This window comes from Sciurus carolinensis, chromosome 2 (assembly GCF_902686445.1).
Source record: "Sciurus carolinensis chromosome 2, mSciCar1.2, whole genome shotgun sequence".
In the NCBI taxonomy this organism is placed as follows: Eukaryota; Metazoa; Chordata; class Mammalia; order Rodentia; family Sciuridae; genus Sciurus; species Sciurus carolinensis.
In genome coordinates, this window is record NC_062214.1 from 55,199,359 (window position 1) to 55,221,378 (window position 22,020).

The 22,020-nt window shown below is 50.6% G+C and overlaps 1 protein-coding gene across 5 annotated transcripts; it reads left to right on the forward strand.

Moving 5' to 3' along the window:
- Positions 1-2,372: 2,372 nt before the first annotated feature.
- Kif7 (kinesin family member 7) lies at positions 2,373-20,291 on the forward strand. Of its 5 annotated transcripts, none has more exons than XM_047539941.1 (19): positions 2,373-2,530; positions 4,250-4,586; positions 6,419-6,619; positions 6,942-7,335; positions 7,533-8,067; positions 8,505-8,621; positions 9,219-9,446; positions 10,276-10,409; positions 10,830-10,945; positions 11,097-11,249; positions 12,412-12,614; positions 14,557-14,754; positions 15,112-15,237; positions 15,413-15,589; positions 16,689-16,904; positions 17,635-17,841; positions 18,933-19,131; positions 19,218-19,364; positions 19,579-20,291. In XM_047539941.1, exons 2-19 carry the CDS (start codon positions 4,274-4,276, stop codon positions 19,947-19,949), a joined length of 4,035 nt encoding a protein of 1,344 aa, XP_047395897.1. In that variant the 5' UTR covers positions 2,373-2,530; positions 4,250-4,273; the 3' UTR covers positions 19,950-20,291. The 5 variants fall into 5 exon arrangements, with proteins under 5 accessions (XP_047395897.1, XP_047395899.1, XP_047395900.1 ...); XM_047539943.1 differs by having other exon boundaries at positions 15,416-15,589; XM_047539944.1 differs by having other exon boundaries at positions 11,100-11,249.
- Positions 20,292-22,020: the final 1,729 nt, after the last annotated feature.

Genomic DNA, 22,020 nt, shown 5'->3' on the forward strand with positions numbered 1-22,020 from the left:
TTCAATTACCTATAATTATTCTTTGCTCTTTTAATACCAATATTATTACTCATAGAAACCCCTTTTAGTTGGGGCCTTTATCCTTTCAGGAACATAACTCACATTTTAAAAGCATCTGAATTTTCTAACCCTCCACACAAAAAATTTCTAGTTCTTGACCTAGTAAGTGGAACTAATTATTTTTAATGGTGAATAGAGATAAAACCTAAAATTTGGACACTGGGGTATGCATACCAGATTTTTCCATGTGGGTATTAGTGATAGACATAAAATCATTACATGTTCATGGCTAAGAGTTAGGAAAAGTGTACTACTTTCTAAAGTCATGAATTCATATTGATAGTTCCAACAAACTCCAGCATCACAAAATTCTCTAAAACTTTTATTGTAACATAAATGTTTTAATTTTATTTTTGCAACTACTTAATTACTATAATTGTAATGATAATTATAATTATACTCCTCTGAAATGTGATTTCATCCATTATTATAACCTTTTGTAACATTTATGTGCATAAAAATTCAAGTTTAGTGCTCGGTATTATTAAACTCAGAGTCTTAAACAGATCCCTTTGGTTATCATGGTGGCAGGCTGCTCTGTGCCAGTGTCATTTAGGCCCCCATTGATTTAGAATATTTGGGGTAATCCTACAGCATGTCAGAGAACATCTACTTTTCCAAATCACTTGAATTTTTAGTTTCTCTTTAATTGAATTCTTGAATAGAATATGTCATAGCTTCTGGCAACTTCTAATAAATACATATTTGGTGCCCAAGTGATAGTCCTTCATGATATACCCATCAGGTGTCCAAGCTTCTAGCATGTGGTTTGGACATTGTGATGACTTCTCCATATCCACATGATTTCACATGGTTACTGCAAGCCAATTACAGTAACGCCATCCCCTTGCCAGTGATTAGCTCAGGGGTGAACAGGTTCAAGTCATGTGGCATACGAGATATGAAAGAAAACAGATCACAGGAAAGGATCCCTTGATCAAAAAAGCAGCACACAATGCTCATTTTTTCCTCTGAATGGTTTGTGCCAGAAAGTGATGGCAGAAAGGAATGTTGAAGGACCCAGTTTCAGCGAGGCACAGTTTATCATCCCAACTTATCATCCCAGTAACGTGGCAGGCTGAGGCAGGAAGATCGCAAGTTCATGTCCAGCCTCAGCAACTTAGTGAAACCCTGTCTCAAAATTTAAATTAATAAATAAATAAAAAGGATTGGGGATGTAACTCAGTGGTAAAGCACCCTTGGGTTCAATCCCTAGTATGAAAAAGAAAGAGAGAGAGAGAGAAAGGAAAGAAAGGACCAGGTCCTGGTAATGTTGCCCCTGACTCAGTCTGCTTGGGAGCCCTCCTCTCTCCTCTCAGCTAACTGTGAGAAACAGATGGCCTTATTGTTCAAGTCATTTCAAGTTGTGGCTTCTATTACTTGAGGTGAAGTTTTCCTAATATAGGAAAACTCTACCTGAAGAGAGCTGGCAGTTTCTACACCCTTTAATTATGCTATGATAGGCAATCTTTTATATACATAATAAATTAAATTTCATTACTACGTTAGAGTTCAATTTCTCTAAAGATATTTTAAGTGACAAATATGTTTCCAGAGCTTTCGTTTTTGCAGTACTGGGGATTGAACCCAGGGCCTCCTGCATGCTAGGCAAGTGCTCCACCACTGGGCTACACCCAGTCTCCTCTTTCCAGATTTTAATCAAAATTTGGCAAAGTGTGGTGCTCCCAATACAAACAATCCCTTGGAAATCAAAGAGAGCTTTTGTCTTTTTTAAAAATATATTTTTTAGTTGTAGATGGACACAATTCCTTTATTTTACTTATTTATATTTATTTATTTTTATGCGGGGCTGAGGATCAAAGTCAGTGCCTCACAGGTCCTAGGTAAGCACTCTACCACTGAGCTACAACTCCAGCCCTCTTTTGTCTTTTTGAAGACACCATCTCCTTAAGGCTGCACGTGTGGACACCCCTCTATGACCTCCCCTGGTGTCAAGTTTCCCTTGACAAGACCCTAAGATGCAATTCAATTTCAGGAATGCTAAAATGTGAGAAAACGAGTATTTTTTAAATGTGGGAGATGGAAGTTTCTGCGGACGTCCCCATCCACTCCCCACCCTCAAGAAGGATGGTTTGGCACTGGGAGCAGAAAACAGATGGGTGAAGAAGGAACCCTAAGCTGAATAGAATATTGTCTAGTGTCCAGTTTGGAGCCTTGACTTCTAGAAGATAGGGGGAGGACCTAGGAGGGTGTCAGTTTCTTCTCCAGCCCCGCCCCTCGGACGCAGGTCCGCCCCCTTTCCGCGGCCCGGGTCCCGCCCAGCCTGTCTGCTGCCGACTCCGCGGCGCCCCGGGCTCCCGCCTCCGCCCCCGAGAGCCCCGGCGGGCGGAGTTGCGGGTGAGAGGAGGGATATTTTGGGGGGCGGGGGTCCCGATGACGGCATCGGAAGGCGCCGTGTTAGGGCTTGGAGCCTGACTGCCCAGCCCGGACTGCCCCCGCATCCAAGCAGGTGGGTGTGGGCCCCGGTGGGGCTGGAGGGTGAGGACAGGGGTGACCGGGGAGGCGCACTAGCTCCCTACTTCGCAGGCCTGGGCGGGCGGCACTGGGACCCGCATGGCTGCAGAATCCTGACCCGGCTCCTGGAAGCTCATCCCTGGGTGGGCCGGCATCCTCCTTCCTTAAATATGGGGGCCGAGACTGGCATCTTGGGCCTGGTCAGGGGGAGCGATAGCCGAGGCTGCGAGGGCCCATTTGTAATCACTTCTTCAAACTTTGCAGGAGCGCCTGCCTGGTGCCTGCAGACTCCGGCGCGGGTGGAATTGTCGGGTTCCTTAGGGGCGCGGAGCATTGTGCAACTAGCGGGGATCCTGAGAAGCCCGGACCACCCCGGGCTCGAAAAGCCCACGGAATGGGGTCGGGGGCGGGCGCCTTGGACCCCACAGTCCTGAGAGGCAGAGTTACCACGGGTGTGCCTAGGGCTGGTCACCCAATGATTGAATGAACGAATGGTTGAGTTACACGTGCGGAGGGAGGAAAAACAGTAAACAACAAAAGTGTTTTGATTGTGGCTGGGGGACTGAAAAATTCAGTAAGAGGAGGGTGAATGGGGTAGTTCCTTGGATGAGGATTAATCGCTGTTTACTGGGCACTATTGGATCTTGTGTTGGGTGCTGGAGGATACCGCTCAAAGGGGACAAAGAGGGGCCCTGCCTTCCAACTCCTACTCTGGACCTTGGAGGAGACACGCCGGTAACTTGGCAATTGCATCGTGTGGTCAGTGGCCGGTGGGGGCAGCACAAGGGGCGATGTGTGTGCTGGTGCGGGCACAGCAGAGGAGTTTCCCTGACATCTGAAGAAGGTGGGCACAGTCAAAACCTGGAGAAATGAGATTTGATAATATTGAGTGGTTTTGAGGTTGGGGTCAAGAAGGTGAGTAGTTAAGGTAGGCAGTACCTGTTTTAAGGCTTATCTTTAGTTTTTGTCCTGTTAAGGTTGAATCCCAAGGGCAGTGGGGAACCTTTTTTGGAGATTCGGGTTTAAGCAGGGGAGTGACATGATTGACTGCCTTTGCAGTTTTGGAAGATGCCCCTTGCTGCTGTGTTGGAGGGGACAGGGAAACAAGGAAGAGGGAAGGCTGACCAGAGTCTGCCCATCAAGATATTAGTGGCAAGACCTGGGCTTTGGCACAATGGTGGGGAGCAGCTAATGAACTGAAGAGATGTGTAGGAGATGGAAGTGGCAGGATTTAGTGGTAGGAGCTTGGTCCTGAAAGATCTGTTTTTTAGAAGATGGTTGGAGGTTGATGATGTGACAAAGACAGAGACTATGGGAAACCCAGGCTGTGTTAGTGGGAGGACTTCCGTGGTGTGGTGTGGTGCTCAGAGTGTGCTTAGTGATGGTATATCCACATGTCTATTATCTGTGATAAGATCACAGAGAGGTGCAGCTGGAACACAGAAGACCCTGGGTATCAAGTGGAGTACCCCAGGCCTTGATTTGCCCATGTTGGAAACCATGAGATGTTACTGTGTAAGATTATATAATGGTTCTTGCAGCATTTGGGCACCAAGTTGTGCACAGAGGATGTTCTGAGTTTTAACTACCACCCCATCACACACCATCACTTCAAGGTCAGGAGCTGCATGATCTGGCACCAGGTCACCTGCAGTGTGAGTCTAGCTCCTGGAGTACAGATGCTAATGTCAGGGACTTTTCATTCTCTCCACAGGTCTGGGAGCAGCCCTCCCTCAACATGGGGCTGCCAGGGGCTGAAGAGGCCCCTGTGAGGGTGGCCCTGCGAGTTCGTCCACTGCTGCCCAAGGAGCTGTTGCATGGGCATCAGAGCTGCCTGCAGGTGGAGCCAGGGCATGGTCGAGTTACCCTGGGGCGTGACCGCCACTTTGGTTTCCATGTGGTGCTAGCAGAAGATGCTGGTCAGGAAGCTGTGTACCAAGCTTGTGTGCAGCCCCTCCTGGAGGCTTTCTTTGAGGGCTTCAATGCCACCGTCTTTGCCTATGGTCAGACAGGTTCCGGGAAGACCTATACTATGGGAGAGGCCAGTGTGGGTGAGTGACTGTGCTGGTGACCCTGTGCCCACTTTGAAGGGCATTGATGTCATCCTGAATTTTGACCCCTGCTCTCCTTGTTGGAGGTGAGGATAGGGGAGGGAATATAGATTTCCTAGACAGAGATCTGCAGCCCATCCATGGTGGGACCAGCCATATCAGTGGGCTGAATAGAAAGGAAGGGTTTTTGGAGGTGGGTGGATTTTGCAGGATGAAGTGAAATGTGGCCATGCAGTCTGGCTCTGGGGATCTCAGCAGAGGCAGGGCATGGGAAGTTGGCATGTCAGGATGACTGCTGAGGGTCAGAAATCTGCATTCAGTCCTAGACAACAACTGCTTTGGTTGCTGCATAGAGGATTGCAGGCTGGTTCAGTGAGGCTCTGGAGCAGAATTTTGAAAAAGTTCCTATGGGTCAGTTGAAGGAACTGTCCCCTTTTGAGTAACATAAACTGTTTCTCCTAGATTACAGTCTTAGTGCCTTCCAGCTGCTGTAACAGAATATCACAGGCTGGGTGACTTATAAACAGAATTTTATTTCTCACAGTTCTGGTGACTGGGAAGTCTCAAAATCAAAGTGCTGACAGAACTGAGGGCAAGGTTCCTCATGAACAGCTTCCTTCTCTCTAACCTTACATGATAAAAGAGAGAAGAGTCTCTCTCTGGTTTCTTTCATTAAGGGCACTGAATCCATTCATGTGTTCCATGACTTAGTCACCTCACAAAGTCACCTTTCCCTAAGACTAACACATTGAGGGTAAGGATGTCAATGCATGAATTTTGGGGAGACAAACATTCAGAACATAGCTGTTATAAGAGCTCACTTATTTACGCTGGAAGATGCAGAAATACACATGCACAAATTAACGTACTTGATAATTGCCTTTCAAAATCATTCACCCTGTGAGCATGCAATACTCTAAGAAAATTATTATACTTTTACTTTTAAAAAACTGATTATTTTATGCCCATTCTTTGGTATTCTGTTTCATTTTCTTATCAGTATATCATAGGACCAAAGAAGTAGCTCAGTGATAATGTGTACTTAGCATGCTCAAGGCCATGGTTTATCCGCAGTACTGCAAAAACCAACCAACCAACCAACCAAAACTAAATCTATATCTATGTCTATATGGATACCTATATATCATGAACATTCCTCTGTATCATTAAATGTTCCTTAATCTTTTTTTTTTTTCTTTTTTTTTTTTTTTTTTTTTTTTGCGGTGCTGGGGAATCACTCATGCTAGACAAGTGCTCTACCTAGGAGCTATATCCCCAGTCCTATTTTTTTATTTTGAGACATGGTCTTGTTAAGTTGCTGAGGCTGCCCTCAAACTTGAAATCCTGCCTTAGCTTACCAAGTCACTCAGAGTACAGATGTGTGTTACTGAGTGTGACTATTTTTTTGAAATGGCCACCTGGTATTCTGTTATGAATACAGATCTCCTATTGGACCCTAGGATGTACACTCCAGTTACTTCCTGTGAATAAATTTAGGAGTACCTTTAGTTAACCGAGTGCGTACTGTGGTCACGAATTTCCTGTCCTGGAAGTAATCAAGCCAAGGATACCTGATAATCCATCAGGGATGTAGTGAAGGATATACTTCATCATAAAAGAGATTGTCTAAACCATGAAAGGTTGCTTCCAACTTGTAAATTCTGTAATTCTGCCTGACCATCCTGGAGCATGGCCTACAGGCTGCCCCTCCCATCCTGGCCTCTACCACTCCATGCTGAAACCCCATCCTCCAGCTGCTGGCAGGGACCTAGGGACCTTGGGCCATGTCAGCTGTAGGCATGGCGGTAGGAGGTCCTGTGGTGTCTCCCCAGCCTCCCTGCATGAGGATGAGCAGGGCATCATCCCACGGGCCATGGCGGAGGCCTTCAAGCTTATTGATGAGAATGACCTGCTAGACTGTCTGGTCCATGTGTCCTACCTAGAAGTGTATAAGGAGGAGTTCCGAGACCTGCTCGAGGTGGGCACTGCCAGCCGTGACATCCAGCTTCGGGAAGATGATCGGGGGAATGTTGGTGAGGAACCCTGGGGTCCTCTGCTGACTGGAGTGGGGCATATAGCATGGCTGCTCTGAGAGTATCACTCACCTGTCTGGGAGGGGCACCACCTTAAGGGACACCCAAACCCTGGCTGGTTTTGCTTTAGTTTTCCCTGTCTCCAGAGAGGTCAGATTTGAGAGGCATTAATGTAGGCATAGGGGAACCTGGAGTCACCCCAAACCCAGAACAGGATGGGCAGGACTCCCGGACATGGGTGTGAGGGCCTGGGTCAGGAAAATCTGACTGATCAGTCCTAGGCTGCTTTTGCACCTGGACTTACAGTCGTCTGTGCCCACAGTGCTGTGTGGGGTGAAGGAGGTGGACGTGGAGGGCCTGGACGAGGTGCTGAGCCTCCTGGAGATGGGCAACGCAGCGCGCCACACAGGGGCCACGCACCTCAATCGTCTCTCCAGCCGCTCACACACTGTCTTCACCGTGACCCTGGAGCAGCGGGGGCGTGTCCCCAGCCGACTGCCCCGACCTGCAGCGAGCCAACTGCTTGTCTCGAAGTTCCACTTCGTGGATCTGGCCGGCTCAGAGAGGGTCCTCAAGACAGGCAGCACCGGTGAGCGGCTCAAGGAGAGCATCCAGATCAACAGCAGCCTGCTGGCGCTGGGCAATGTCATCAGCGCCTTGGGGGACCCCCAGCGCCGAGGCAGCCACATCCCCTACCGCGACTCCAAGATCACGCGGTGAGCTGGCGCACCAAACCACCCTGGGGGTAGGGGTGTTGAACCCAAAATAGGAATGGGTTTCCTTGACTTCTGGGCGCACTGGCAAGCGCAGTTGGAGGGCTCTGCCCACAGGAGCCGCGCCCAGGAGTAGCCTCTAGGTCTGGCTTGCCGTCTCTGCAGCCACAAGACCCTGACCCTCACCATCTCGCCCTCAGGATCCTCAAAGACTCGCTGGGCGGGAACGCCAAAACTGTGATGATCGCCTGCGTCAGCCCCTCCTCCTCCGACTTCGACGAGACCCTGAACACCCTTAATTACGCCAGCCGCGCCCAGAACATCCGCAACCGCGCTATGGTCAACTGGCGGCCGGAGGCCGAGCGGGCGCCTGAGGAGGCCGCGGCGGGTGCACGGGGGCCACCAAGGCACCGCTCCGAGACGCGCATCATCCACCGCGGCAGGCGCGCACCGGGTCCCGCAGCCTGCTCCGCAGCAGCCGCAGCTCGCCTGGGCGCGGAGTGCGCACGCTATCGGGCGCGCACCAACGCCGCCTACAGCCTCTTACGTGAGCTGCAGGCTGAGCCCGGTCTGCCTGGCGCCGCCGCTCGCAAGGTGCGCGACTGGCTGTGTGCAGTGGAGGGTGAGCGCAGCGCCCTGAGTTCCTCTTCTGGACCTGACAGCGGCATCGAGAGCGCCTCAGCAGAGGACCAGGCGGCGCAGGGACCTGGAGGGCGAAAGGTGGCAGAGGGCCAGGTGTGATCGCGGAGAAGTTTGGGGAGGAAGAGTGTCTTTAGACAGCCAGTTGTGCCCCTGCCTCTTGTTCTTTTTTTAACCTCACTGAGCCTCTGGGTCTCTTCCATCTATAAAATAGGGATAAACTTGGTACTATATCCTGGTACTATGTAAGAACTAAAGGAGTAACAAGTACCTAGCATACTATTCCAGGGTAAGTTCTTCTGATAATACTAATATTAACAAAAATATAATTAACACTTACAGGAAATGGCCCAAATGGCTTGCCCGGTGGGATCTGTAGTGCCCTCCCCACTAGTGGGTCCAAATCCCCCATTGCACTGCAGTCAGAGCTCTGAACAGAGTGGGAAGTCGTAGTAAGGAAGCAGGGCAAAGAGCCACGGCGTGCCAGCTCCTTGCCAGATTTGGTCCCTAAAACCTTCCTCCCTGCTCCACAGGAAGATGAGGGGTCACAGCAGCTGCTGAACCTGCAGAGTCAGGTGGCACGGTTGGAGGAGGAGAACCGGGACTTCCTAGCTGCACTGGAGGACGCCATGGAACAGTACAAACTTCAGGTGGGGCCATGCCCTTCCACAGAGCAGGGATGGCTTCTTGGGAGAGGGATCAGAGGAAGTCTGCCCTGAGTTTCCCAGGAAGCAAGGGGGTTAGCCAAAGCAGGGAACTGGGGGGCAGGTGTGGAGGGACACTGTAGAGGTATGGGGTACACAACATGAGCCAGTGTGGAGGTGAGGAACAGAAGTGTGGGTGGGTGTTGGAACTGCCAAGCAGAGCACCTTTTTGCTGGGTCCCTGTGAGCTTGGATGGAGGCTGGGACCTGAGGGGCAGCAGTGTGCACCTTAGAGCCAAACCTACCTGGATCAGCATTGCACCTGGCACCCTCTGGTGGCAGAGGTTGGAGGTGGAGGACTGGCGTGGTGTGAATGTGAAGAGGATGGGACAGGGTGCGTCTAGAGCTCTAGTCTCTGGGAGTGCAGTGGGTGGGTGGGATGGGAAGGGACTGAGAGGTGGTCAGGGGTATTTGGACTTCTTCAGTTTTATTGGGGAGGGGGTCTGGTCTCAGACTTGTCCAGTTTCCTATACTTCTGCCTGTCAGTGAGCATCCCTTCCCCTGGCCTCTTGAACACCTGTTAGCACGTGGACATGTCTTGCAGAGTGACCGGCTGCGTGAGCAGCAGGAGGAGATGGTGGAGCTGCGACTTCGACTGGAGCTGGTGCGGCCTGGCTGGGGGACTCCAGGGCTTCTACAGGGCCTGCCTCCTGGGTCCTTTGTTCCTCGACCTCACACAGCCCCTCTGGGGGGTGCCCACACAAATGTGCTGGGCATGGTGCCACCTGTCTGCCTTCCTGGAGATGAAGTTGGTCCTGAGCACTGGAACGAGGTGAGAAGGTGGTGAGACTAGGTGTCTGCTAGGCCTGGTAGGACTGGTCAGGCAGGACAAGGGTGATGCTGGGACACATGTCCCTCACCCATGTTTCCATGGCACCAGCTGTGATATAAGGTGTCTCTTTCAGCTGTCCCTGGAGGAAGGGCCAAGATTTGGGTGACTGTATAGGGCTTCTCAGAAGGGTCCAGTGCTACTGGGCATCCCTGGGATAGCTTGAGATTGCTTGAAGTGAGGAGGTTTTGGGTTCTGGCACCATGTGGAAAGCTTGTACACCCCTGGAGGTGGAGAGGTCATCACTTCAAGGCCACCCCCTCTGTCTTTGAATGGTTCTCTTTGCTAGTTGACTCTTCCATGAGCCGTAATCTCATTCCCTGAATCTTGGTCTCCTGCTTCTAGTCCTGCCACTTGGGGCCTTTGGACAAGTCCTCTCTAGCTCTGCCTCAAAGCTCTAGAGGTCATCTCACCTCTAAAGGTCTGGGAGGACTTGGGTTGGATGGAAATCTGTTTATATGTACCAGTCTGGGAGGGTATTGTTAGTGAGATAGGATTTGAGTGCTGATGATCTACCTATGAGCTAGAGCAGGTTGTCACCTGAGGAGAAACAGGTGCTATGGGAACCGGAGATGAGGAGGGAAAGAGGAGGCGGAAGGGGTGCTGGTGCCCCAACTTGAGATTGGGAAGACGTCCCAGTGGTGTTCCTTGAGCTAGATTTTTAAGGTTTGGCAGGGCACATTGCAGGAACAGATTTCGAGTAGGAAATGGATCATGAAGGATGTCCTGCAGGTACTTCTGTCCTGAAACCCTGATGCTCCACCCCCAACAGGTGACAAATGGCAAGGAGGCTGGAGCTGAGTTACCAACTGAGGTAGATAGACTGGGCAGTAGCTCTTCAGCTGCATCAGAGGAGGAAGTGGAGGAAGAGGAAGAGCTGCCCAGGCAGACCTTACACCTCCGCAGGTGAGTGGGACCCTCTGCCTGACCTGATAAGGACCAGCTCAGGGCTGAAGCAAGGCTGGATGAGGATGCAGGGAGGCTTCTCAAGTCCCAGGTGCTCCCTCCTACATGGCCCTTGCCATGTCTTAGGAGAGAGCAGACCAGGGTTTATGCGCTCTGGACTGTGAGGTCTTCTTTCTGGGGTCGGTGTGAGGTGGGGTGGGCCCAGGCCTCTTGGTGGTTCTCAGTGTCCAAGGCGGTCTTTGGTGCCTGGGACCTCCTGAGCTCTGCCCTTGCCTCTGAATTCTGCCAGACTTACATCCTGGGATCATATCGACTCTGGGGACTGGAAGACCCAGAGGCTGATCTTCCTCCAGGCCTGAGAGGGGCTAGTCTGGGGCAGGGGTTTGGGGAGGAATAGGGACTCCTACTTCTGCCCTCCAGAAATGGGATCAGCAACTGGAGCCAGAGGATGGGGGCTCACCCAGGGAGCCCACCAGACAGAAAGGGCCCAGAGCTTCACCTTGGAGAGCTAGACACTGCTATACCAGGGCCCAGAGGTAAGCTGGGTGGGGTGCAGAGGGTCCCCTCCCTTTATGCCTCCTCCCTAGTCTTGGGTAGGCCATCCTGGGACAAGTCCACACACCATGGCTGGCAGCCCCCTCCCCCACACTCAGTCTGGGTGATGACCTTGACAGTCTGCCTGTTTAGCAGTTAGTGGGAGCAAGGCCCCAGTTCAGACCCGCCAGGCCCTCGCCACCATGGCCTCTGAATGGCGGCTGGCCCAGGCCCAACAGAAGATCCGGGAGCTGGCCATCAACATCCGCATGAAGGAAGAGCTCATAGGCGAGCTGGTCCGCACAGGTGAGGGGTGAGCATTGGGGTGGGCCTCCCACCTGAAGGTGATTTCCTATCTATTACTTCTCCTGTGCTGTTTGAGAAGGTTCAGAAGTGTGATGGTTAGGAGAGGGGCCAGATGGCCTAGATTTGAAACTCAACTTAGCTTCTACTAGCTGTGTGATCTCAAGCAAGAAGCATAACCCCTCTGTGCCTCAGTTTCCTCATCTTTACCTACTTCATAGGTTGGTTGTGAGAGTAAAATGATTCAGTTCAGGTAAAGTGCTTAGAATAGCTCTCAGGGGGGCATATACCTGTAATCCCTGTAATTCAAGAGACTGAGAAGGAGGATCAAAAGTTCAAAGCCAGCCTCAGTAACTTAGCAAGACCCACCATGCCTGGCTATTGCTGGTATATTTTGAAGCAAATCCCAGACACAATGTCCTTTCGTCTCTACAACTTCTAGTATATCTAGAAGTATATCTTTAAAAATTTGGACATTATTTTACCTGACATAATGCCACTCCATTAGCCCAGTTAACAAAACTCATGTCCTCTTCTTTCTTCCTGCAGTGCTTGGAATCAAAAACAGGGCCTCGTGCATGCCAGGGAGGCATTCTGTCACTGAGAACTTATGTTCTCTTCATTCCCAGAGCATAAGCACCTTCCCTCAGTTGTTTGACAATGTCTTTACAGCTAGTTTGCTTGAAGCAGGCTCCAGACCCAGTGCGCACACACACATTATATTTGCTTTGGTCTCTGAAGTTTCCCTTTTCTCACCTCTTCACAGTCATCCTGTAGATTGTGCCAGACCCCAAATATCTTGGGTTATTCTGTTTACTTCCTTATGGTGTCATTTTAACTTGTTCCTCTGTCCTTCATATTTCTCATAAATGAATGTTAATTTTAGAGGTTTAATTATATGCAGGTTCAGGATATGTATTTGTTTTGGCACTTATTAGGTAAAAATAAAACAAGGTAACTTGTAATTGCCTTGGGTCACTGCTGTGGGTGAGGCTCATTTAAAAAGTGAGTTAATTTAAAGAAAATAGTCACAATACTGATAGAAAGGCTTGGTACAATCCATGCAGGTGTTTGTGGCTAACAGGAAACCTACCAGAGGAAGGAGTGGGTGGCCCTCTTTGGGGAGAGGGGTCACCTGTGCTGATGTGGCCCCACTCTCTTCCAGGAAAGGCAGCACAGGCCCTGAACCGCCAGCATAGCCAACGCATCCGGGAGCTGGAGCAGGAGGCAGAGCGGGTGCGGGCTGAGCTGAGCGAAGGTCAGAGGCAACTGCGCGAGCTCGAGGGCAAAGAGCCGCAGGATGCTGGCGAGCGGTCCCGGCTCCAGGAGTTCCGCAAGAGGGTCGCAGCTGCCCAGAGCCAGGTGCAGGTCAGTGTTGGGACCTTAGGGAGTGGGGGACAGGGGCAGCTGCGACCTCCCAGGATGGGGTCCCTCAGACAGTATACTGATTCCAGGGCCCAAGTCCACTGTGGAAGCTGTGCTTGCTTGGAACCTCATGTACCAGCCCCTGGTGGCTGATGCTAACACCCCCTGGGTCCCCAAGGTGGGGCTGGTATTGTATAGAAGCTGAGGTTGGCTTCATTTTCAACACATCAGAGGCAGAGAGGCAGGTCCTGCCTGAAGACCATGTAGGAGACCAAGAGAGGGTGAGGGGTGGGCATCCAAAGAAAAACTACCCTGCTGTTGTGCAGCCCTCCCTGCCTCCAGCCACAGGTCACCTCCCAGCGCTCCCTTTACCCCCCTTCCATCCCATCATCCCTTTCTGTCTACCTGCCAGTTCATGTTATCCCTCTTACCCATTATCTTTCTGGCCTTTCATCAGCTGATTGATCAACCGTCTGTTTACCACATGTGCACTCACCCTTCCATTCCCTTCTAGCAGTTTGCACCTTATCTATCTGTATTGGTGTGCTAAAGTAGCATAACACAGTATTTACAGACTGGTTGGCTTAAACAACGTAAGTTCAGTTTCTGTGTGTGAGAGAGATCCTGGGGATTGAACCCAGGGGTGCTGTACCTCTGAGTTACTTCCCAGCCCTTTTTTTTTTTTAATTTTTAGTTGTTGATGAACCTTTATTTTATTCATTTACTTATATGCGGTGCTGAGAATTGAACCCAGTGCCTCACACTTGCTAGGCAAGCACTCTACCACTGAGCCACAACCCCAGCACATTCCCAGCCCTTTTTATTTTATTTTGAGACTGTCTTGCCACGCTGCCCAGGTTGGCCTCAAGCTTTTGATCCTCTTACCTCTCAGTCTCCTGAGTAGCTGGGATTACAGGTGTGCACCCCCACATTAGAAGTCTAATTTCTTACAGTTCTTACAATTCTTACAGCTCTGGAGGCTGGAAATCTGAGACCCAGGTGTCCATGGGTCTGGCTTCTCCTGAGGCCTCTCTTCTTGGCTTGCAGATGGCCACCTTCTCCCTGTGTCTTTTCCTGACTCTCCTCTGCATCCCTGGTGTCTCTATCTCTTCTTAGAAAGACAACAATCATATTGGATTAGGGCCCCACCCTTATGACCTCATTTAGCCTTAATGACCTCTTTAAAAGTTCTATCTCCAAATATAATAACATTTTGATCTATGGAGGCTTGGGCCTCCACATAGGGATTTAGGGAACACAATTCACCCCATAATATTATCTGTCCTATTTTTTACCTTCACATGACCTGCTCACCTATCCATCAGTCCATCCACCCTTCCATCTATCCATCCCTCCCTCATTCATTTCTTCCTTTCTCAGTTCAGAGATCCAAGAGGTAATAAAATAGAGTGGTCAAGAACATGGGCTCTGAGGGCTGGGGAGATAGCTCAGTCGGTAGCATGCTTGCCTTGCATGCACAAGGCCCTGGGTTCGATCCCCAGCACCGCCAAAAAAAAAAAAAAAAAAAAAAGAACATGGTCTCTGGAACTGGACTGCCTGGGGTTGAATCCCAGTGTTACTTACTAGCTGCGTATTCTCGGTCAAGTTCCCTAATTTCTCTGTGCTCCAATTTCCTAATCTGTAAACAAGGGATAATAATAGTCAAACATTTTCATAGGCTTGTTAGGATCAATACATGGAGAGCGCTTATATAGTACCTGAAACATAGTAAATATCATACTACTGTTATTAGCATTTTGTTATTATTAGTCTGTCATCTACCCTCCTTTTTCTCCTTCTGCTTGTTCATCTATCTGTTCATCTGCTTGTCAGTAGTGCCCACCCTTGGTGAGTGCCAGGTGCTATGCTGGGCATGCGCTAGCTACTCGCCCCCAAACCTCCCCCATCCCCCTTCATGGCCCAATAAAATCTGTATGGGTCCCAGGCACTGAAGGAGAAGAAGCAGGCCACAGAGCGGCTGGTGTCACTGTCGGCCCAAAGTGAGAAGCGACTGCAGGAGCTGGAGAGAAATGTGCAACTTATGCGGCGGCAGCAGGGCCAGCTACAGAGGCGACTTCGTGAGGAGACAGAGCAGAAGCGGCGCCTGGAGACAGAGATGCACAAGCGGCAGCACCGTGTCAAGGTCAGGCCCTGGGTGCAGGTGGTGTCCTGACTGGAGCAGGAGGTGGAGCCAGGCTCAACCTGGGGCACCCAGACAGGCACTCATCTGCTCCCACCACTCCCAGCCATGTGCCATAGAAAGTAGCTCAGGCATTTTTTCTTCTGGAAATGAGGAGCATCAGGAAAGTGAGGGTTCAGGGAGGTGAAGCATGGAGGCGCCGGCAGATCTGGGGACAGGTGTTCACATCTGTTTGCTGGGGAACACTTGCAGGACGGTCTCAGGAGTTGGGCAGGCACTCTTGCTGGGGCATCACTCTGGGTAGCTTGGGAAGGACATGGCACTCTGAACACCCCCTCCCCATTGGGCTTCCTCCTCCAGGAGCTGGAGCTGAAGCATGAGCAGCAGCAAAAGATCCTGAAGATCAAGACAGAAGAGATTGCGGCCTTCCAGAGGAAGCGGCGCAGTGGCAGCAACGGCTCTGTGGTCAGCCTGGAGCAGCAGCAGGTGGGCGGAACTGAGCCTGTGTCCCCATGAGCTCTGCAGCCTGGCTGGGCAGCCCTGGCTGGTTGCCTGGAGGTTGGCTGCTGGGTCTGCCATTCTCCTCACTGGAACTCAGGGGGCCACCCTCTAGCCAGAGATGGGAACTGAGGTCCCTCTTTGCCTCCCCACTTTCCCTCAGAAGATAGAGGAGCAGAAGAAGTGGCTGGACCAGGAGATGGAGAAAGTGCTGCAGCAGCGTCGGGCGCTGGAGGAGCTGGGGGAGGAGCTCCATAAGCGGGAGGTCATCCTGGCTAAGAAGGAGGCCCTGATGCAGGAGAAAACAGGGCTGGAGAGCAAGCGCCTGCGGTCCAGCCAGGTGAGGTCCTAATAGGTGAGGTTTAGCCAAGTGAGGACCCTCCAGGTGATAACCCTGCCAAGTGAGTTTCTGCCAGGCAGTGTGCCCATTAGTGAGGTCTGGACAGGTGAACGTCTTCTAGTTGGTGTCCCTGCCAGGTGAGAGCTAGGTAGGTGGAGTTTTAGATGATTTCTTTACCAGGTAAGTTCCAGACAGGTGAGGATCCTGTGGATCCTCAGTAATTCTAGTACTTTAGGATATTTATGACACAGGTCCTGATGTGTGGGACACAAGTATCCATCCCACAGTCCATTTCACCTCATTAACCACCTATTTGGATTCTGTGCAGGTAGAATAGGAGGAGCAGGTGTAGGAAGTGGTATGGCCAACTAGAAAGAGACTCCCCAGACTTTGGAGGCAAGTAGGCCTGGGCAGGTGGACTGGGTCTACCTGGCATCATTACTCCATCTTGAACTCAGCTTCTGAGCTGGATTCCTTTTGTCAGATGGGATCAGAATGTAGCCATGAGGATTAGAGGGACTATGTCAAATCCAAAGCCTGTTGCAGCCCTGGTACTTGGACCAGATTCCTGAAGGCTTACAGATGCAGAGGCCAGGAGCACTGCCCCGTCATCATGGAGAGTTCTGACGTCCCACAGGTGTGGGGTGCTACTGAATGATCTGTAAATTCTGTTGACCATTAGTGCCCTGGCTTCCTCCCATATCAGCCTCCCAGAAAGGCTTTTGGGACTTGGTCATTAATTTCTCCTAGCGCTCTCATACACAGTCCAGCCAAGTCATCTCAGTGACAGGCCACAGCCCCCTAGCTCTGCCTTTGCCCATTTTATCACTTCTTACTGTTAGGGTCTCTTCCCTCTGCTTGTCTATATCCTCCTCCAGGCCATTTCTGAGGGCTCCAGCACAGATGCTCTGGTCCCTTGGGCCCCCAGCTCCCAAGTTTCTGTGAACTAAAAGGCCTTCTGTTCAGCAAACATCTGGATTTTGGGTTTTTTGAGGGAATGGCCTGCATCCCCTTAACATCCAGTAAGCTGGGCCCATTCTGTCCTACCTGAGAAGATGGTGTTTGCTCCTTCCCTAACGCCTGGTGATGCTGCCTTCAGGCCCTGAATGAGGACATTGTGCGAGTGTCAAGCCGGCTGGAACACCTGGAGAAGGAGTTGTCCGAGAAGAGTGGGCAGCTGCGACAGGGTAGTGCCCAGAATCAGCAGCAGATCCGTGGGGAGATTGATACCCTGCGCCAGGAGAAGGACTCTCTGCTGAAGCAGCGCCTGGAGATTGACAGCAAGCTGAGGCAGGGCAGCCTGCTATCACCCGAGGTACATCCTGAGGTGGCCGCCCAGCTCTGCTGTTCCACCTCAGCCTTCTGCTCCCATCATCCATCTGTCAATCTGCTCCCCTCAGCTTCCTCTCCTGGCTCTCTGTTGGCTCTGGCCTTGCTGTTGGGCTGCAGGCTCTCTGTGTGTATTAAACCCTGCACAGCATGGGAGGGGATGAGACGGCTGCTCCCTGCTGCAGCTCCCTTGATTGGGACATAGACTGGGCCTTGCTGCCCTCTCAGCCCCCCAGTCCTGTGCTGCTCGGACCCAGTACTCACATGTCTTAACTCTGCATGTGAAATCATGTCAGGATCATGTTTAGCATGCCTCATGGCCCACATGTGCCTGCTTCTCCAAGCAGAGTGAAAGCCTGTGCTGCACAGACTTACCCAGCAGACCTCAGGTAGCTCTGTGGCAGTCCTGCCCTGCCTTCCACTCAGTGTTGGGTGCTAGGAGCTCCTGAGTGTGGCTCACTCAAGAGGGTGGTATGCATTTGAGAAAGCCTCCTCCTAGCTGTTGCCATCCTCACTCTGAGTTGGACTTTGACCGCAGTGTCCCTATTGCTAGCACAGTGAGCAGGATTGCTTTTCTCTTGATGGGCACAGGACATTCTCATGTTGAGGGCACACTGAAGACTCTTGTGGCTGTCTTGACTGTTGCATGACCACTCAGGACTTTGATGTTCAGGAAGCCCAGGACTTTCCTTCCATGTGTGCCTCTCTTCCTGTAGGAGGAGCGAACGCTCTTTCAGTTGGATGAAGCCATTGAGGCCCTGGATGCTGCCATTGAGTACAAGAATGAGGCTATCACGTGCCGCCAGCGGGTGCTGCGGGCCTCGGCCTCCTTGCTGTCTCAGTGTGAGATGAATCTCATGGCCAAGCTCAGCTACCTGTCATCCTCAGAGACCAGAGCCCTGCTCTGCAAGTATTTTGACAAGGTGGGTCACCAGCCACAAGCCCTGCTGCCTCCCTCTTCTGCAACTCATGCCAGGCAGAGATGTCTGCTTGGCAACTCCAGTGAATACCCCATTTTCTTCTGAATGGGACACAGATCAAGACCACCTCCAGGCTCTAGTTCTCTAGTCCTCACCCTTTGGAAGCCAGTCTTCTTCCTGTTTCTGGTCTGATTGCCAACTTCAGGGGGTCCTTGCCCAGATCATGGGTCTCAAGAGAGGATGGTTTGCCCCCTAGGGACATGTCTGCAAATACTTTGGTTGTCGTGGTGGTGGGGGTAGAGGCCAGGGATGCTGCTAAACATCCTACACCACACAGGACAGGCCTTACCATCAAAAATCATCTAACCCAAACACTGATAATGCAGAGAAGTCCTAACCTAGATGCATTTCCACAGCTGAGGCTCTCCCCAAAAGCATAGCAACATGTGACTGGGAAAGGGTTTGAGACAGGATGACAAGTTCCATCTTGAGAACCAGCTCTGGTCATTTGGAACCACAGCCTGGAACACTGTTGAGAAGGTATCTGAAGTCACTTGGTTGGGCAATTGTTTTACTCAGCTTTTCTGTTCTTGTGACTGAAAGACCTGACAAAAACAATGTAGAAGAGGAAAAGTTTATTTTGGCTCACAGTTTCAGAGATTCAGTCTACAGTTAGCCAACTCTATAACTCTGGGCCAGAGACAGAACATCATGATGTAAGGGTGTGTCTGAGGAAAGTACCTTAGGATATGACAGAAAGCAGAGAGAGAGAACTCTGCTTACCAAGGACAAAATATAAACCCCAAAGGCATGCCCAGTGAACTACTTCCTCCAACCACACCCTACTGCCTATAGTTACCTATCAGTGACTCTCATAATCTAATCGTTTTTCACCTTTAATAATTCTTGCGTTGTCTCATACGAGCACTTTTGAGAGACACCTTATATCTAAACTATAAGAGCAGAAAAGACTCTGGTGATTTCTCAGCGCCTTCTGCCATGGGACCAGGTTTGCCAGCACTTGCTACCCGTGGCTGAGGGTTCCGTTGGGAATGGGGCTAGTGGGGGACTAAGCCTAGCTGATCTCTGGACAGGTGGTGACACTGCGGGAGGAGCAGCACCAGCAGCAGATTGCCTTCTCAGAGCTGGAGATGCAGCTGGAGGAGCAGCAGAGGCTGGTGTACTGGCTGGAGGTGGCCCTGGAGCGGCAGCGCCTGGAGATGGACCGCCAGCTGACCCTGCAGCAGAAGGAGCATGAGCAGAATGTGCAGCTGCTCCTGCAGCAGGGACGAGGTGAGCAACCACTGGCCCCAAGGCTGGAGGCCCTGGCTGCCTGCCTGCAGCCCCTCACCCCCGTCTTTTCTGCCTTTCCACACTAGACCACCTTGGCGAAGGGTTAGCAGACAGCAAGAGGCAATATGAGGCCCGGATTCAAGCTCTGGAGAAGGAACTGAGCCGCCACATGTGGATAAACCAGGAGCTGAAACAGAAGCTCAGTGGGGGGAATGCTGCAGGCCAGAGCAGGGGTGACTGTCCTCCTCCTTCCCCCGCAGCTTGGGTCTACCCTGCTGTGCCATCAGGCACATTCCTTTGTCTGGGGATACTTAGAAATCACCCTCACTTGTGTTTTTATTGACTCCATTTCTCAGATTTCTTATTGTGCGCAGCATTGGGAGGCTAGATTTCAGGGCCGGGTTGCCATCTCCATTTCTGATATGGATGTGCTGTTTTCTGTGACAGGTGGTGAGAGGAAGAACCTCTGCCTAGAGAACAGACCAGGTCCTGGAAGTGACGATGGGCTCCATGCAGCAGTGCCTGAACTTCTCTGGCAGTCCTCCCTCCCTGAGGGGGTCCCCCGTGCCCGGGAAGAGCCACGGGACTTGGTCCATGCCCCGTTACCGCTGACATGGAAACGCTCCAGCCTGTGCAGCGAGGAGCAGGGCTCCCCTGAAGAGCCAAGGCCGCGGGAGGCACCTGAGCCCCTGGTTGGGCGGGTGCTACCTGTGGGTGAAGTGGGTCTGCCCTGGAACTTTGGACCTTTGTCCAAATCCCGGCGGGAACCAAGAAGAGCCAGCCCAGGGATGATCGATGTCCGGAAAAACCCTCTGTAGGCCCTTGGGACCTTGCCTCAGAGAGAGAGTCCGTCCTGCTAAAGATGCAGTTGCCTGTAGTTTGCTTCTGTGAAGGACAGTCCTCACCTCACCACCTAAATCCAGGTCCTCATGTTTAATTGGAGTCAACAAATTTGGGCTAAAGCCCGAAAGAACTGGTCCTTTTCCTTTTTTTTCTGGGGTGCTGGAGATCAAACCAAAGGCCTTGTGCCTGCTAATAAGCATGTACTATACCACCGAGCTACACCCCACCCCTCATTTTTTAAAAATACCTAAATTCTGTAGGGCGCAGTGGTGCACACCTATAAATTTAGCAACTCAGGAGGCTGGCACAAGAGGATCACAAGTTCAAAGTCAGCCTCAGCAATTCCTGAAGGCCCTGAGCAACTTAGCAAGACCCTGTCTCTAAATTAAAAAAAAAAAAAAAAAAAAGGGCTGGGGATGTGACTCAGTGGGTAAGCATCCCTGGGTTCAATCCCTGGTACAAAAAAAAAATTAGTATATTTTTATCCTCCCACTTCCTTTCAGCTACAGTACCTGATTGTCAGCTGTTAACTTACTCCAGTTTCATGACAATTCCGGCTTTAAGCATAAGCCTATGTGCCCATAGTTCTCGGGTTCAGCCAGGATTGTCACAAAATATTCAGTGGCAACAGGGTGTCATTTAAATGGTCTTATGTAGATGAAGGAACTGGGAAATTTAGCATCTTTTTTAGAATTTTAAAAAACATTTCATAATAAACAGAAATAATATCTTGTTATGGTTTGGATCTTAAATGTCTCCTAAATGCTCTTGTGTTGGTCCCCAGCTGATGGTGCTGTTGGGAGGTGGTAGAACCTTTAGATGTGGTCTAGTGGAAGGAAGTTACTTCACTGGGGACATACCCTTGAAGGGGCTGTGGGGACCCTGGCCCTTCCTCTTTCTCTCTGCTTCCTGGCTGTCGTGAGTGAGCAGCTTGCTCCACTATTTGCTCCCCACCTGGTCTTCTACTTTATCACAGGCCCCAGAATGATGGAACCAATAGACCATGGACTGAAACCTTGGAAACTAGAAGCCAAACTTAACCTTTTCCTCCTTTTAAGTTATTTATCTCAAGTATTTGTCCTAGCAACAGAAAGCCAACACAGAAAATCGGTACCTAGAGGTGGAGCTGTTGTTACTGAATCTGCAGATTCTTTTCTTGCTCAACACCATCCACAAATAACCAAGCAGTTCAAAGAGCAGGCAGAAAATTTTATATAATGGCCAATAAATGGAGAAGGGGAGCTTATGCTCTTAAAGGTACCTTCTCTCCAAGGAGGTCTGGGTTCTGGGTTTTTACCAGAACTGGGTTATGAGGAAGTATAGTACTATGCTGTCATCAGAGCTTGCCATGGAAAGGAGAGGTTTCCAGGAACCAGGGTACCACTTCTTACCCCCTTAGTTTGGTCATAGTTGGAAATAGCAAGGCTATGGTGAATATTCTTCATTATAATGAGTTTATAATGAACCCAAGGTTATCTGGAGTATCAACATGTCATCTGGACCAGATTAAGCTGATCTGGAGCACCTCTCATTGGAAGTACGTAAGAACTTGGTGCTCAGCAGCTGGGAACATATGGTTATCAGCAGCTAGGCTTTAACTTTTGCAGGCATGTACCATCTGATGGACAGGACAGCAGACTGCCAATAACTTGGGGGTTCTGTCTGGTGAAAGTTGCTGTGACTATACCTGATGATGTGATTTAGAAGTATTTGGAACTGGTTTGCAGAAGGAGCTTGGAAAAGTTTGGTGATATATACTGGAGAAGGCTTAGAATTTTGTAAGCAGAGTTTTTTCTTTAAGAGGGGCTTTTCCTTTATTTTTCCCACATTTCTGTTGGTGCATTATGGTACATATTCATGGGATTTGTTGTTATATATTTGTACATGCACACAATATAGCAGTATAATTTCACCAATATCACTCCCCAGCACTTCCCCCTCCTACCCCACCTCCCACTCATTGGTCCCGTTCCTCTACTGATCTCTCTTTGATTTTCAGAAGATACATCTCTCTTTGTTTTCCTTTTTCCTCTCTAGCTTCTGCCT